General features: G+C 41.0%; 1 protein-coding gene across 1 annotated transcript in view; it reads right to left on the bottom strand.

Moving 5' to 3' along the window:
- Positions 1 to 5,603: 5,603 nt before the first annotated feature.
- PAPPA (pappalysin 1) overlaps positions 5,604 to 12,238 on the bottom strand; it is a gene marked incomplete at its 5' end in the record, with an annotated part of 257,025 nt that continues 250,390 nt past the window's right edge. The window contains one exon of the mRNA XM_034663722.1: positions 5,604 to 11,340. Coding sequence (XP_034519613.1) covers positions 11,233 to 11,340 — 108 coding nt within the window. The remainder of the gene's footprint in view (positions 11,341 to 12,238) is intronic.

Below are 12,238 nucleotides of genomic sequence, written 5' to 3'. Positions count from 1 at the left end.
TTTAGGGGAAAATGTGGATGACAGTGTATGCTGCTGAACTGAAGTGGGGTCTTACTCCATTTCAGAAGAATATTCTCAAAAAATGTCTTCCTTCTAAGGGAGCGTTTTTGCCAGTGAATCTTTTTAAAAAACTTTGGTATTGACATAATATACATACAGAAAACTATGCACACTTATAAGTACTTGATGAATTTCATAAACTCAGACATGTGTAACTAGCACTCAAAGCAATAAACAGGACATTACTAGGCCCCCAGAAGCTCCCTTTCTTTTCCCATCCAGTGACTACCCTTTCTACCTCTCCTAAGCATCCCACTTTATCCTGATTTCTATGGACATTGAAGTTTTTCTCCTCCTTCTTTGCCTCCTCCTCCTCTTCTTGCTCTTCCTCGTCCTCCTTTTCCCCCACCTCTTTGTTCTCGTCCCCATCTTCCTTCTCCTCCTCCTCTTTTCTTCTCCTATTATTATTATTATTATCATTATCATTATGTATTTTTTTTTTGCTATTCACATTTGGGTTTTTTTCCCAGTCTCTTTATTTTTTTAATTTTTTGAAGATTTGTTTCTTTATGGGAGAGAGAGAGAAAGAGAGCAAGCACCAGCATGGGGAAGGGGCAGAGGCAGAGAGAGAGAGAGAATCCACAAGCAGACTCCCTATTGAGTGGGGAGCCTGAACAGGGTTTGATCCCAAGACCTTAAGATCTTGGCCTGAGCTGAAACCAGGAGTTGGTTGCTTAACAAACTGAGCCACCCAGGCACCCCTCCAGTCTCTCTCTCTCTCTCTCTCTCTCTCTCTCTCTCTCTCTAAGATTTACCCATCCATTTGATAGAGAGATAGAGAGAAGAAGTAGGCAGAGCTGCAGGCAGAGGGAGAGGGAGAAGCAGGCTCTCTGATGAGCAGGGAGCCCAACGTGGGGCTTGATCCCAGGACCCTGGGATCATGACCTGAGCCAAAGGCAGCCGTTTAATCGACTGAGCCACCCAAGTGCCCCTCTAGTGTCTTTAAAAAAAAATAATTTATTTGGGTGAAATTCGCATAACAAAATTAATGCCTTTATTTTTTAAAGATTTTATTTATTTGAAAGAAAGAGTAAGAGAAAGAGAAGAATGAACAGGGAGAGCAGTAGAAGGAGAGGCAGAAGCAGACTCCCTGCTGAGCAGGGAGCCCAATGCGGGCTCCATCCCAGGACACTGGGATCGTGACCTGAGCTGAAGGCAGACATTTAACTGACTGAGCCACCCAGGTGCCCCAAATTAATGCTTTAAAATGAACAGTTTGGTGGCATTTAATATATTCATAACCATGGGAGACCACCACCTTTATCCAGTTCCAAACATGTCCATCACACCAAAGTAAAACCCTTTACCCAGTAATCAGCTTCTCCCCTTTTGACTCTCCTCAAGCCCCTGGCAACCACTAATGTGTGTCTTTCTTCATGAATTTATCTATTCTGGTATTTCATATAAATGGAATCATATGATATGTAACCTTTTGATTACTGGCTTTGAACACAAGATTTTGGAGGCTCATCGACTTTGCAGCACACATCAGTATTGCATTCTTTTTTTATGACTGAATAATGCCCTTTTGTTTGTGTCTACCACAGTTTGCTTATCTTTTCATTTACTGATGGACATTTGGGCTGTTTTGTCTATTATGAATAGTGAAGCTACAAATGTGTGTGTACATGTTCTTGTTTGAGTAACCTTTTTAAATTATTTTGGGCATGTACCTTGGAGTGGAATTTTGGGATCATATAGCAATTCTACGTTTAACTTTTTGAGGAACCAACAAACTGCTTTCCCTGGTGGCTGCACCATTATATGTGCCCACCAGCAATGCACAAGGGTTCTAATTTCTCTGCTTCGTCACTAGCACTTGTTATTTCCCATTGTTTTATTATATTCATCTTTTGTCTTTAATCTTTGGAGAAATGTCTATTCAAGTTATTTTTTTTCCATTTTCAATTGGGCTCTTTGTCTTTTTGTAATAGTTCTTTGTATATTCTTTATAAATGATTTAGAAGTATTTTTTCTAATTTCTTGATAGTGTACTTTGAGGCACAAAATTAATTTTGATGAAGTCTGATTATTTTTTTTTTTTTGTCTGTTGTTTGTGCTTTGGTGCCGTATCTAAGAATCTATCACCAAATCCAAGGTCATTAAGATTAACCCCTATGTGCTTTGGTGCCGTATCTAAGAATCTATCACCAAATCCAAGGTCATTAAGATTAACCCCTATGTGTTCTTCTAAGAATTTTATGCTTTTACCTTTCATATCTAGGCCATTGATCCATTTTGAGTCACTTTGTATGTATGGTATGAGATAGGGATCCAATTTCATTCTTTTGCAGTTGCCCCAGCACCATTAATTGTGCTTTGCTTATTTTTGTACTTCATAAAATGGAAATCCCAGAGTATGTATTTTTCATGTCTTACTTCTTTTGCTTGACATCATTTTTGTGGGATTTATTTGTATTATTGCATAAAGTTGTAGATCATTTGTTCTTACTGTTGTATAGAATTTCATTGCATTAATATACACTGCTTATTTGCCCATCATACTGTTGATGGGCATTTGGTGAGTTTCCAAGTTTGGGCTGCCATCAGTAGTGCTACTCTAAACATTCTAGAAGTTGTTTTTGGTGAATATATGTATGCATTTCTTTTGGGTGTACTCTTAGAAGTGGCATTGCTCGGTCTTAGGGCATTATCTTTGGCATTAGATACTGTCATAGCATCCTCTTAATCAGGAAAATACGAAGAGTCCTTTTAATGCCTCTTTTTCCTCCCTGCACCATCCCACTTCTGCAAAGTGCAGCCTGCCATGGGAATCCTATTTAGTCAAAGATGGGGTGGAGAATTTGGGAGGGCAAAAGAGGAACAGGCAGCATATACCGAGACCTACTATATAGCAGCGTCCTGCTGAGTGCTTTACTTAAATTATGATACATTTTCCTCAGTGTAGCCCATTTAGGACAGAAATAATAAATCCCATTCTACAGACAAGGCAACTGAGCAGGTAGAGAACTGTCCAAGACAGCACAGGATATAAATGGTCATGATTCCAGATCCCATCTCCAAACACTTCTTCAAAGCCTTCCACTCTTATCTTAAGACTTCACCACAACAAACCACTGAGGGGTCATCAGGAATATTACTTGAATTTCCAAACTTACACACCTGATCACATGGCTTTAGGTTTCTATACTTTCCTGATGGCTGACCCCAGGAAATCACTAGATTTCTCAGTCTCTCATATTTCACGATTTAAAAAGAAGCCCAATAGGAGCTCTACTTTTTACTCAACTTTTCTGTAAACCTGAAACTTCTCTAGAAAAGTAAAATCTATTAATTGAAAAGAACCTCTAAAATCAGTGAATATCTGTGGTCTGCAATGACTTTCTAGAATCACATAATGGTGAACACTAAAGATTATTTTGTCCAACCTCACCATCTAGTAAAATGGAAAACTCCCCCACCCATTCACTAGGCCCACTGCTGTCATCCGAACAGTCATCATATCTTTCCTGAACTACACAATGTCCTCTGACTCCCTACATCTGTTACTTCTCTGCATTTTCTCCTTCAGACTGCCATCAGAGGGATCTTTCTTAACTGTAGATCTGACCTTGTAAATCCCTTTCCGAAAAACCGTTCAATGACTCCACATTGCTGTTAAGATAAAGCCTGAAATTCTCAACATGGTTCATGATAACTTCTCCATCCTCTTGTTGGTCCACTGGTACCCTCTCTTTCTACTTCCTAAATGCATTGGTCTTTTATTTAATTTCTCAAAGGTGACGTGCTTTTTCTTACTTTGGATGCAGCACCTGCTAGTCCCATTTGCTTAAACATGCCACCTGCCCTTTTCTCTTTGCCAACTCACTGCACTGCTGTTTTCCACCTCAAATCACAGTCCTTTAGAGAGGTGAAGAAGGAAGCCTCCTCCTGAGTTAAAGGCTAGAGAGGCTATGCTTTTGTCCTAGGTTTTTATTTCTGGCCCTGAAGGTTAAGAACGGGATAGATTTACCAATGCCAATATAGCATGACAGAATGTGGACCCTATTCTTCTTCTTCTTTTAACTTTAAAACCAATTCCTTGGTTAGGCTCTAGAATGTGGATGACAAATATAAATAGATGTAAATGCTGAATATCTGCCTGTTTTGAAGTGAGAAGGGAGTCATTTTCCCATTCGACAGATTAAGCCGCTAAAACCCAGTAAACTTTCTCCACTACCGTGTGTGTGTGTGTGTGTGTGTGTGTGTGTGTGTGTGTGTGTGTTCGGGTTAGAGGAAGAAGGGAGAAGACAATAGATCTAATATCTTCTATCTACCAAGAGAAATCTCTGCCCCATGACTTTGTCTCTGCAGACAAAACCAAGGAGTACAAAAAGCCATATGAAGACTTTTTCTCTCTTCTCTCTTTTCATGAAATTATTTTTTTAAATCTTGTTTCAGTCTTCACAGTGAATTGAAAAGAACAGAGTAAAACATTCTCTTTAATCATTATTTCTCTTTGGAAATAACCATTTATCTGGCAGCATTTAGCAAGATTTTTATTTTATTCTTTGGTGCCTTCCCTCCTGTCTCTCAGTGGGTTCTGCTTGTAGACAGCACAGAAAACCTACCATGGGTAGTTCTTGACTTCTCTTCCCGTACCCTTGCATGTAATTCACCGTATGTTTCCAAACCGCTCTTTTGCGCAGATTCAAAATTTTGAGGTACCCTCAGATCAATACATATTTTGACCCGTCTTGCATTGGTACTGCCAGCCGAGAGCTAGGGTACTGTGCTAACAACTTTACTCTGTGGCCATGCCTGTGCAAGGGCTTAATGATTTGTTACCTCTTGGTTTCATTCTCTTAAAAAGTAAGTAGATCTCAGAAAAATCCGTGTATTATGAATAGTTGTCATAAGCAACCTGTCTCATCATAATCATAACAAGAGTTAATATACTCTGTGTCTGCTGCCATTCTAAAAACATTACATGTTTATCTTATTTAATTCTATCATCAACAACATCGTGAGGTGGGTCCTTTTATTAGTTTCATTTTACAGATGGGAAAATTAATCTTAAAGCAGTTGAATAACTTCCCAAAGATCACATGGCTACTCAGTGGTGATAAGATGAAAAACGAGATCCCGTAGGCAGATCAAAAACAGCAGAACTTCAGTCTCTGCTGTAGGTTCATTGGATGAACTGGATGACTAAGTGTTCAATTATCAAGGAAAAAACATGAAACTAAAGGATATGCTGGAAGTATGTTGTTGAAGATGGCATCCAAAAGGTTAGATAGAGCTCTCAGTGATATTTGTTTCTGTTCCCTGAAAACTGAACTTTTTTTTTTAGCATGTAATAATGTTTTTCAGTTTTTGCATATGCAAAATGTAGATGTTTTTCAGGACTTATTTGTATAGAAAATTGGGTGTATATTGAATTCAACCTCATGCTACCCTTGATCTTCTTGTTTGAGGCCCTGGGGTTCCCTTCCCTATGAGTGTGTCCAGAGGAGAGTCCTTCAGATTTCCACAACAGACAGAAACCACACCGCTAGACATTGAAGCATACAAGCTATTATATATTTTCATAATATATAATTTTAAGGTATAGTAATCAACAGTGGCAAAATATTTCTGTCTTTAACATCATTTTTTTTTTTTGTGAGATCCAACCTGTAATTGAGACCAGAGAAAACAGTATGGAAAAACAAATCCACGAGAACAGGATAAAAATATCACGAACAGCAAAATATGTCTGAGTATTTAAAACCGTATAGAAAAAATAAATTAGATGAACAATTGTGTAAATATAAATTAAAAAAAGATGACATTCTTAATAAATAAAGTTTACTATTTACAATCTTATATATTGCTGAAGGACTTAACTTAGATCCATAAAAACACATAAACAGAAAAAAAAATAAAACCCAAAATAGGAGCAGCAAATTTATGCGCGTGAGGTACAGAAAAAGGATTAGAATTGTGTTTTGTTTTTGGTGTTTAGATTTTTTTTTTGTTTTGTTTTTTAAATAGTAGTAGGCCAGTAGAATTCTCATGAGAGCAGGTTTTAAGCACTTCAATGGAGAGTCATTTTTTGGTCGTTTCCAGAAGGTGCCAAACAGATTTCAACATCATAATAATTAGAAATACCCATAATAATTATAACAATAATAAAAAGGTATAATATGATACATAAATATGGAAGAGCAGTTTGTAATATGAATACATTTTCTCTAGACGAGATCACAGTTTTATTTTGTAAATATTACATTTAAGTATATATATACACACATATATGTACAACTATATATACATGTGCATATATATGTAAATTTATATTTATATATAATATCTTTATATAGATAGATATCTGTGGACAGGTTATTGATTATAGAGACCCAAGAAAGAAACTCAAGAATTATTCAAATTTCTCCTCACTGACTGCTGGTGTATTAGTTTAAGAAGCCCCGAGTTGTCTGCACTCAGAATGCTGTATCTTCTTTTAATGGAACATTTAATGTGGAATTTTAAGTCTGAGAAGGAGAAGGGATTTTAGTGACTCCCTTCCTCTGTGAGGTTGGAAATGGCCCCTAAGTCTTAAACAGACCACACAGTAAACTGACTTTTACACTGGAAGATGTAATTGGCTTTTAATCAAATTCTAGAACTGGTAATGGCCAGAATAGGGGGAGAAAATCTAATTTGCTTATGAGTGAAATATTCCCAAATACAAGCCTCTCTCTTAAGGTGGATTATAAAATCCAGGAGCTCCATCTTAATCCCTTGAAATATCAAATGAGCACCCCCTGTCTTTTGTAAATGGCCACTGAGCCTGTGCATTCTTGAAAAGGAACCCATGGACTTTGTGTCTGTCACAGATTGCCACAGCCCCTTTAGAACCTCAGGGCCTCACCATCCCCTGCCATCCCGCTGTGAGGTAGGTAAGTAATATCATCCCCATTTTGCAGCTGGAGAAACTGAGGCAAATGGAGAAGCTCTTTGTTGACTTGTTCAAGATCACTAGCCAAATGCAGCCTGGTGTCAAGAATTCCAGGTTCCTTCTCTAGAGACATAACTCCTTTCTCTTGGCTATCATTACAATGCTTTTAAAGATCAAACAATTGGTAGAAATTTGGCAAAAGTTGAATAAGTTAAAAGAATAAGATTTTATTCCTTTGCTATTCAGTTTTTACGTTTGCTTGGTTTGTTTTTGTGTCATTTTTCAAAAACCAGGGGAATTACCTGTCTGGTCATGTAGCAGCTTTTTAGCAAAGTGGACGGTGCAGTGTGATTCTGAGTGCAGTCTTTAGAAAGCCCAGTGCTCTACTGGTAAATACAAACATTTTATAACGTGAAAAGCACAACACACTAAGTCCCCTTAGTATCAGGTAAAACCAATTTTAAGCCCTCCCCACTCCCCACTACCACCGATTGCCACCAGACATAGACAAAATGCTCCCCCAACAACTACATATCAAGGGGGAAGATGCCTTATTTCCTGGACCCTACCACAATGTACAGAAAATAACAGCATTATAAAATCCTGCTTTATGTCTCCTGCTAGGGAAATTTTTAGGCTTGTGTCTACCTACTCAGCCTGTAGAATAAACAGTTCCCTTTAGGAAGCACAAAAATAGGTTGTTTTTTTCTTAATTCTTATTTTTAATCATGCATTTTTATTTCCCTTTCATCTCTTTGTCTTCTATCAATCTCTATCTGTACAGCTTTGTTACCATCAATTTCTCCTTTTTATTTTCCCACTTGAAGTAGTTCCAGGAAAAAAAAACACACACACAAAACACAAAAACCTCAAAACTGTTAACTTGGATTTATGGTTTCCTTTCTTCCTCTCCTCCTTCCTGTCTTTGTCTTTCTTTCTTTCTTTCTTTCTTTCTTTCTTTTTCTTTTTAAAACACAGGTAAGACCTATAACAAATTGACAGTTACAACCAAGTTAAATTGAACCTGGAAGGGAGGTAGCTGAAATCCGTCTCAAAGAATTATTTTCAACAAATAGCACTGAAGCATGGGCCAAGGTGGGAAAAAGTCCAAGAGAACTGTCTAGGCAGTAACTCAACATGTTGAAGCCAGGAGCAGCAGCCGATACCCTCCATCTTCAAAACCCTGCTATTTATGACCATCGATCGCTCCCTTTCCTAACACCCTAATTCAGCCACCAAAATGAACTTCCCAGGGACTGTCTTCCCTTAAGAGGTGGTTGGCACAGAATATGGGGGTAAAACAAGTCCTCTGGGCATGCAGTTAGGGTTGTGGCTTGGAAAGGCTCCCCAAAACAGAGTTTGCAGAACCGTCTTCCTCATCTTTTCTTTCTTGCTGCCAACAGGCTAATACTTCTTCAGACCCAGAACCCCCAACTGCTTTAGGGCCCCTGAGCTGCTGATAGACAACAGTGCTTCAGATCTGCCTCCTTGTGAGTACTCCATGATCCTAAACAGGAGATAACCGAAGGGATAAGACAATGAGTTTACTCCCAGAAAGAAAAGGAAGCCAGAAATCAGTGCATTGCACAAATAGAATGGAGTCTCTTTCACTGGGTTTTGAGAAGGGCCTTCCATGTGGGCATGCGGCTGGCCACCCGTCAAGTAGCCTGTCTTGCCGAATATCCTTGGCAAATACGAATTTATGAGTAACAGGTTTGAATGACGGTCAGAAAGAGACTGGGTGGCTCCTTGCTTGACTCAATCTGTGAGTCTGAAGATATAAGTCAGCCTCTAGGAAGCTTTGGTCAGCTGGACAGTGTGGGCACAGATTGGGTGCGGTTAAAGGAAGAAAGAAGGTGAGGGTCAACTGAAGGGAAGCTGGTGAGGTGTCTCTGTGGTTCCTGCAACCCCATTATCAGTGATGGTGTCTTTGGGTCTCCAAGGCTTTTTGCACTACTTATTGGTGTGATAAAGCAACTGGGAGGGCCCACATGGTTACCTTTCTAGTTCGTATCTTGTCAGCTAACCACACACGTTGGTAACTCAGGGCAAAAGAGGGGCTTTACTAGTTGGCAAGAGTTCTAAGGTACTGGAGGGAGTACAAGATGGGATCAGTTCTTCCATTTTTATGATTAAGGGTTAGCCCTGGTAACTATAGAAAATGCTCTGAATATAAACGAGATATGAGTGTGTAGAAGAAGGAAACATAAAGGATTTAGGCCTGTCCTTAACCACAGTGGCAGCTTCTCCATTCTGGAACCCAATCTCAGGGTTTGGAAGATGGTACGAGCCATGCAAATCTAAGCACTACATCCTAATTTGTGGGCACCTGTGCAAAAAGCACCTTGGTACATTGGCTTCTCAAGTGTTCTTGGTCAGCAGGTAATTACTGTTGGGAGTAATATAGTAAGAAGGGTCCTGAAGTTATTTTTGGTCCCCAAAGGAAAAAGGACTAAGACTGATGAACAGCGCCTGCCTCAGGTACAGGAATGAGGAGGGTCAGCACGTACGCCTGGGGTTGCCCATTCCTATGCTAGACTTCGTTTCCGTTGGTGGTTTTCACTAGATTTGAGATGACTTGATTTACAGCAGTCTTTATGTGATACCCTCCCATGGCCTCACTGTCTCAGTCCCAGGTCTCAGAAATTATGTCCAGCTTGACCATTCTCTCTACCTCCTTCTGTATTAATTTCTTCCCATAGTAATTCAAAAGGAGTGGACAAGTAACTGGTAGAAAACAGGCAAAGAGGACCCCAATGAGGTAGGGGCTTCCACGTGCATTGGACTACCCTCCTCTCAACTTTTGGAGGCTAAACATTGGAAAGAGGGAAGGATTCCCCAACCACAGGTCTGGATGGAAGTCCTGGTAGCTGGAAGACGATGTAGAAAACATGATGACCATGTTGGGTTGTTGGGGACTGAGTCTGTGAACTCTTGGGCTTCCCTCTGATAGCCCTCGAGAACACAGTTTAGATGGATCATACCCAAGATGATTCTCTGTTCTAGAATTATAGCTGCTCAGGGCCACCGTGAGGTCCTCAGCACCAAAGCCTGATCTAGCCCGGAGGACCAGGAAAGCTTGGATAAAGATAATAACTCAAGAGTCCCCACTATCCCAGCAGTCTCTGGATGGCCCCAACATCACAGACATTTAACACTGGTCCACTTGATTATAAAATCTAACACTGGCTCAGACATTCTGGACTCTCAGTGAGGGTTTCAGCATCTCCAGTTCCTCTACTCCCTTCCAGGATGAGAAGCCGACCCGTGGGGGATTTAACTTCTCACCATGTGGGCCAATGAGGATTTTTCTCTTGCAGAAGGGCTAAGAAGTGAGGAGCTGTGGGAAAATGTGGGTCATTTTTAAGGCAGACTGTTTGGTTGTGTGGGGTTTTTCCTAACCTAGTCCTACCATCTTGGGGGTACTCAATGTATAGGATAGAGCAGCAGGAAAAGTAGCAGCGAATGTGGTCCCAAGGCAAGATTTGGGGAATGGGTGGGTTCTGGAGGGATATTATGGCCTCAAGCAGGGGGCTGTTATAATACCTTGACACTGCAACCCTACGCCATTTCCAGCTTGGCCTCAAACCCTGGAGTTGGGGTAAAATCCCCCATGGCAGCAGAAGAATTTGGGGGCTTTGCATACCTTGGATTCTTTACCTCGTCCTGGGTTCTACTTCCCTAGAAGGTAGGTGATCAGAGACCATTCAACTTCTAATCCCAAAGGACTGCACAACTGTGCATGTCCTACATGTTCCAAGCCTCAGAGTACAAGCTAGCTTGACATCTCAACACTTGGCCTTGGCTGTTTCTGCAACTCTCTTTCTCCCAAGGACAGTATTGGCTAGGAGCTTGGGAAAGGAAGGACTGAGTGTGTTCCAGTCTCTCTCTGCTCAGTCTCCCAAACTGCCCTCACGCAGATGTTTGTTTGGGTGCATACGCATGCATGTGTACTAACCACATATGGGCACACTCCTAAATATAGAACATGTTTCTTGCAGTGGTTGTGTGACAAATGATGCGAATTTTAGGCTCTGGGACTGCACACTTGTATATGCAATCCATCTAAGACTTTGGGATGGGATTCCATTCCATCATCCAACACGGCGAGACTTGGTTCATGCGCCCCTACTATGAGTCCTTCCTGGGTGAAATTAAAGGCAGACCGGTTGGGTGCTAAGGATCCCTGGTGTGGGGAGGCCATTCCATTGAGCAGCTGACTGTGAAATCAATACCAAAGGGATGCGGGTCCTGGCGCTGGGAATTCTTTATCAACTCCTTGTCCTTCCTTAGCCATGGCTGTATCCCCGGAAGTCTTTCCGGCTGTGTTCTTGGGCCTGAGGGTCCCGACAAGCACAGTCACCTTGTAGGTCACAGGACATAGGGAAGGGGGTGACCTGCAGAGAGAGAGAGAAGAGGTGAGCCAGGTGGTTGGGTCTGATATAGTAATTTTCAGAGAGGCAGTGCAGAGCAGAAGGATAATGACTGGATTGGGGGGTCAGGGTGGGCAACATATTCAAGTTCAAGTCCTAACTCTGCTTCTTGCTAGGCCTGTCATAACTTTTATCAAAATCATTAGAATAGCAGCTTTCATTTTCGAGGGCATTTGTGATGGGTCAGGCAACTCTGTAAGATAGGTACTAAAACAATCACCCTTTTATAGACAGGGAAACTGAGGCTCTCTGAAAGAGGCAGGTATTTGCCCAAAGTAGTAAGTGATAGACATGATATTTAAAATAGGCAAGCTACTTCTAAGCCTAGGTTCCCAGCTATAGAACTAATGTCCCTCAGCCCCACCTTGCACTGGGAACTCTAAGGACTGAAGGAAATCATGGGTGAGAAATTTTAACGTACTGTACCAGAGCTGGTTGATAAGACTGGCACAATGGAATCACCTAACTTATAGGGCCGTCGTGGTGGCCAAGTGAAAGAAAGTATATGAAAGTGTCTTTTAAGAAAGACATATGCTGGGAATTTGGGTTTGGGGAGGCAAGGATGGAAACAAGAGCAAGTCCCAGCAAGCTCAGACCACCTTCCATGGGGCCTGAGCTCTCGGTAGGGGATATTTCACAGAGAGATTTTGCATAAGGTTTGGCTGAAGGCTCTCAGAGCCTTCTGAAAGAGATTTTGAGTAAGAAAGGGTGAGGAGTGTACAATGTGATTTGTTATCCACATATATTACAAAAGCTGGGGAGAAAACATTTTTAAGTGGGGGAGGGGCACCTGGGTGGCTCAGTCAGTTGAGTATCTGACTCTTGATTCCCGCTCAGGGGGTCTTGGAATCCAGCCCTGCAT

The sequence above is a fragment of the Ailuropoda melanoleuca genome, chromosome 7 (assembly GCF_002007445.2).
Source record: "Ailuropoda melanoleuca isolate Jingjing chromosome 7, ASM200744v2, whole genome shotgun sequence".
In the NCBI taxonomy this organism is placed as follows: domain Eukaryota; kingdom Metazoa; phylum Chordata; class Mammalia; order Carnivora; family Ursidae; genus Ailuropoda; species Ailuropoda melanoleuca.
Note: the sequence above shows the minus strand (reverse complement) of the source record. Positions and strands in the feature narration are given on the sequence as shown.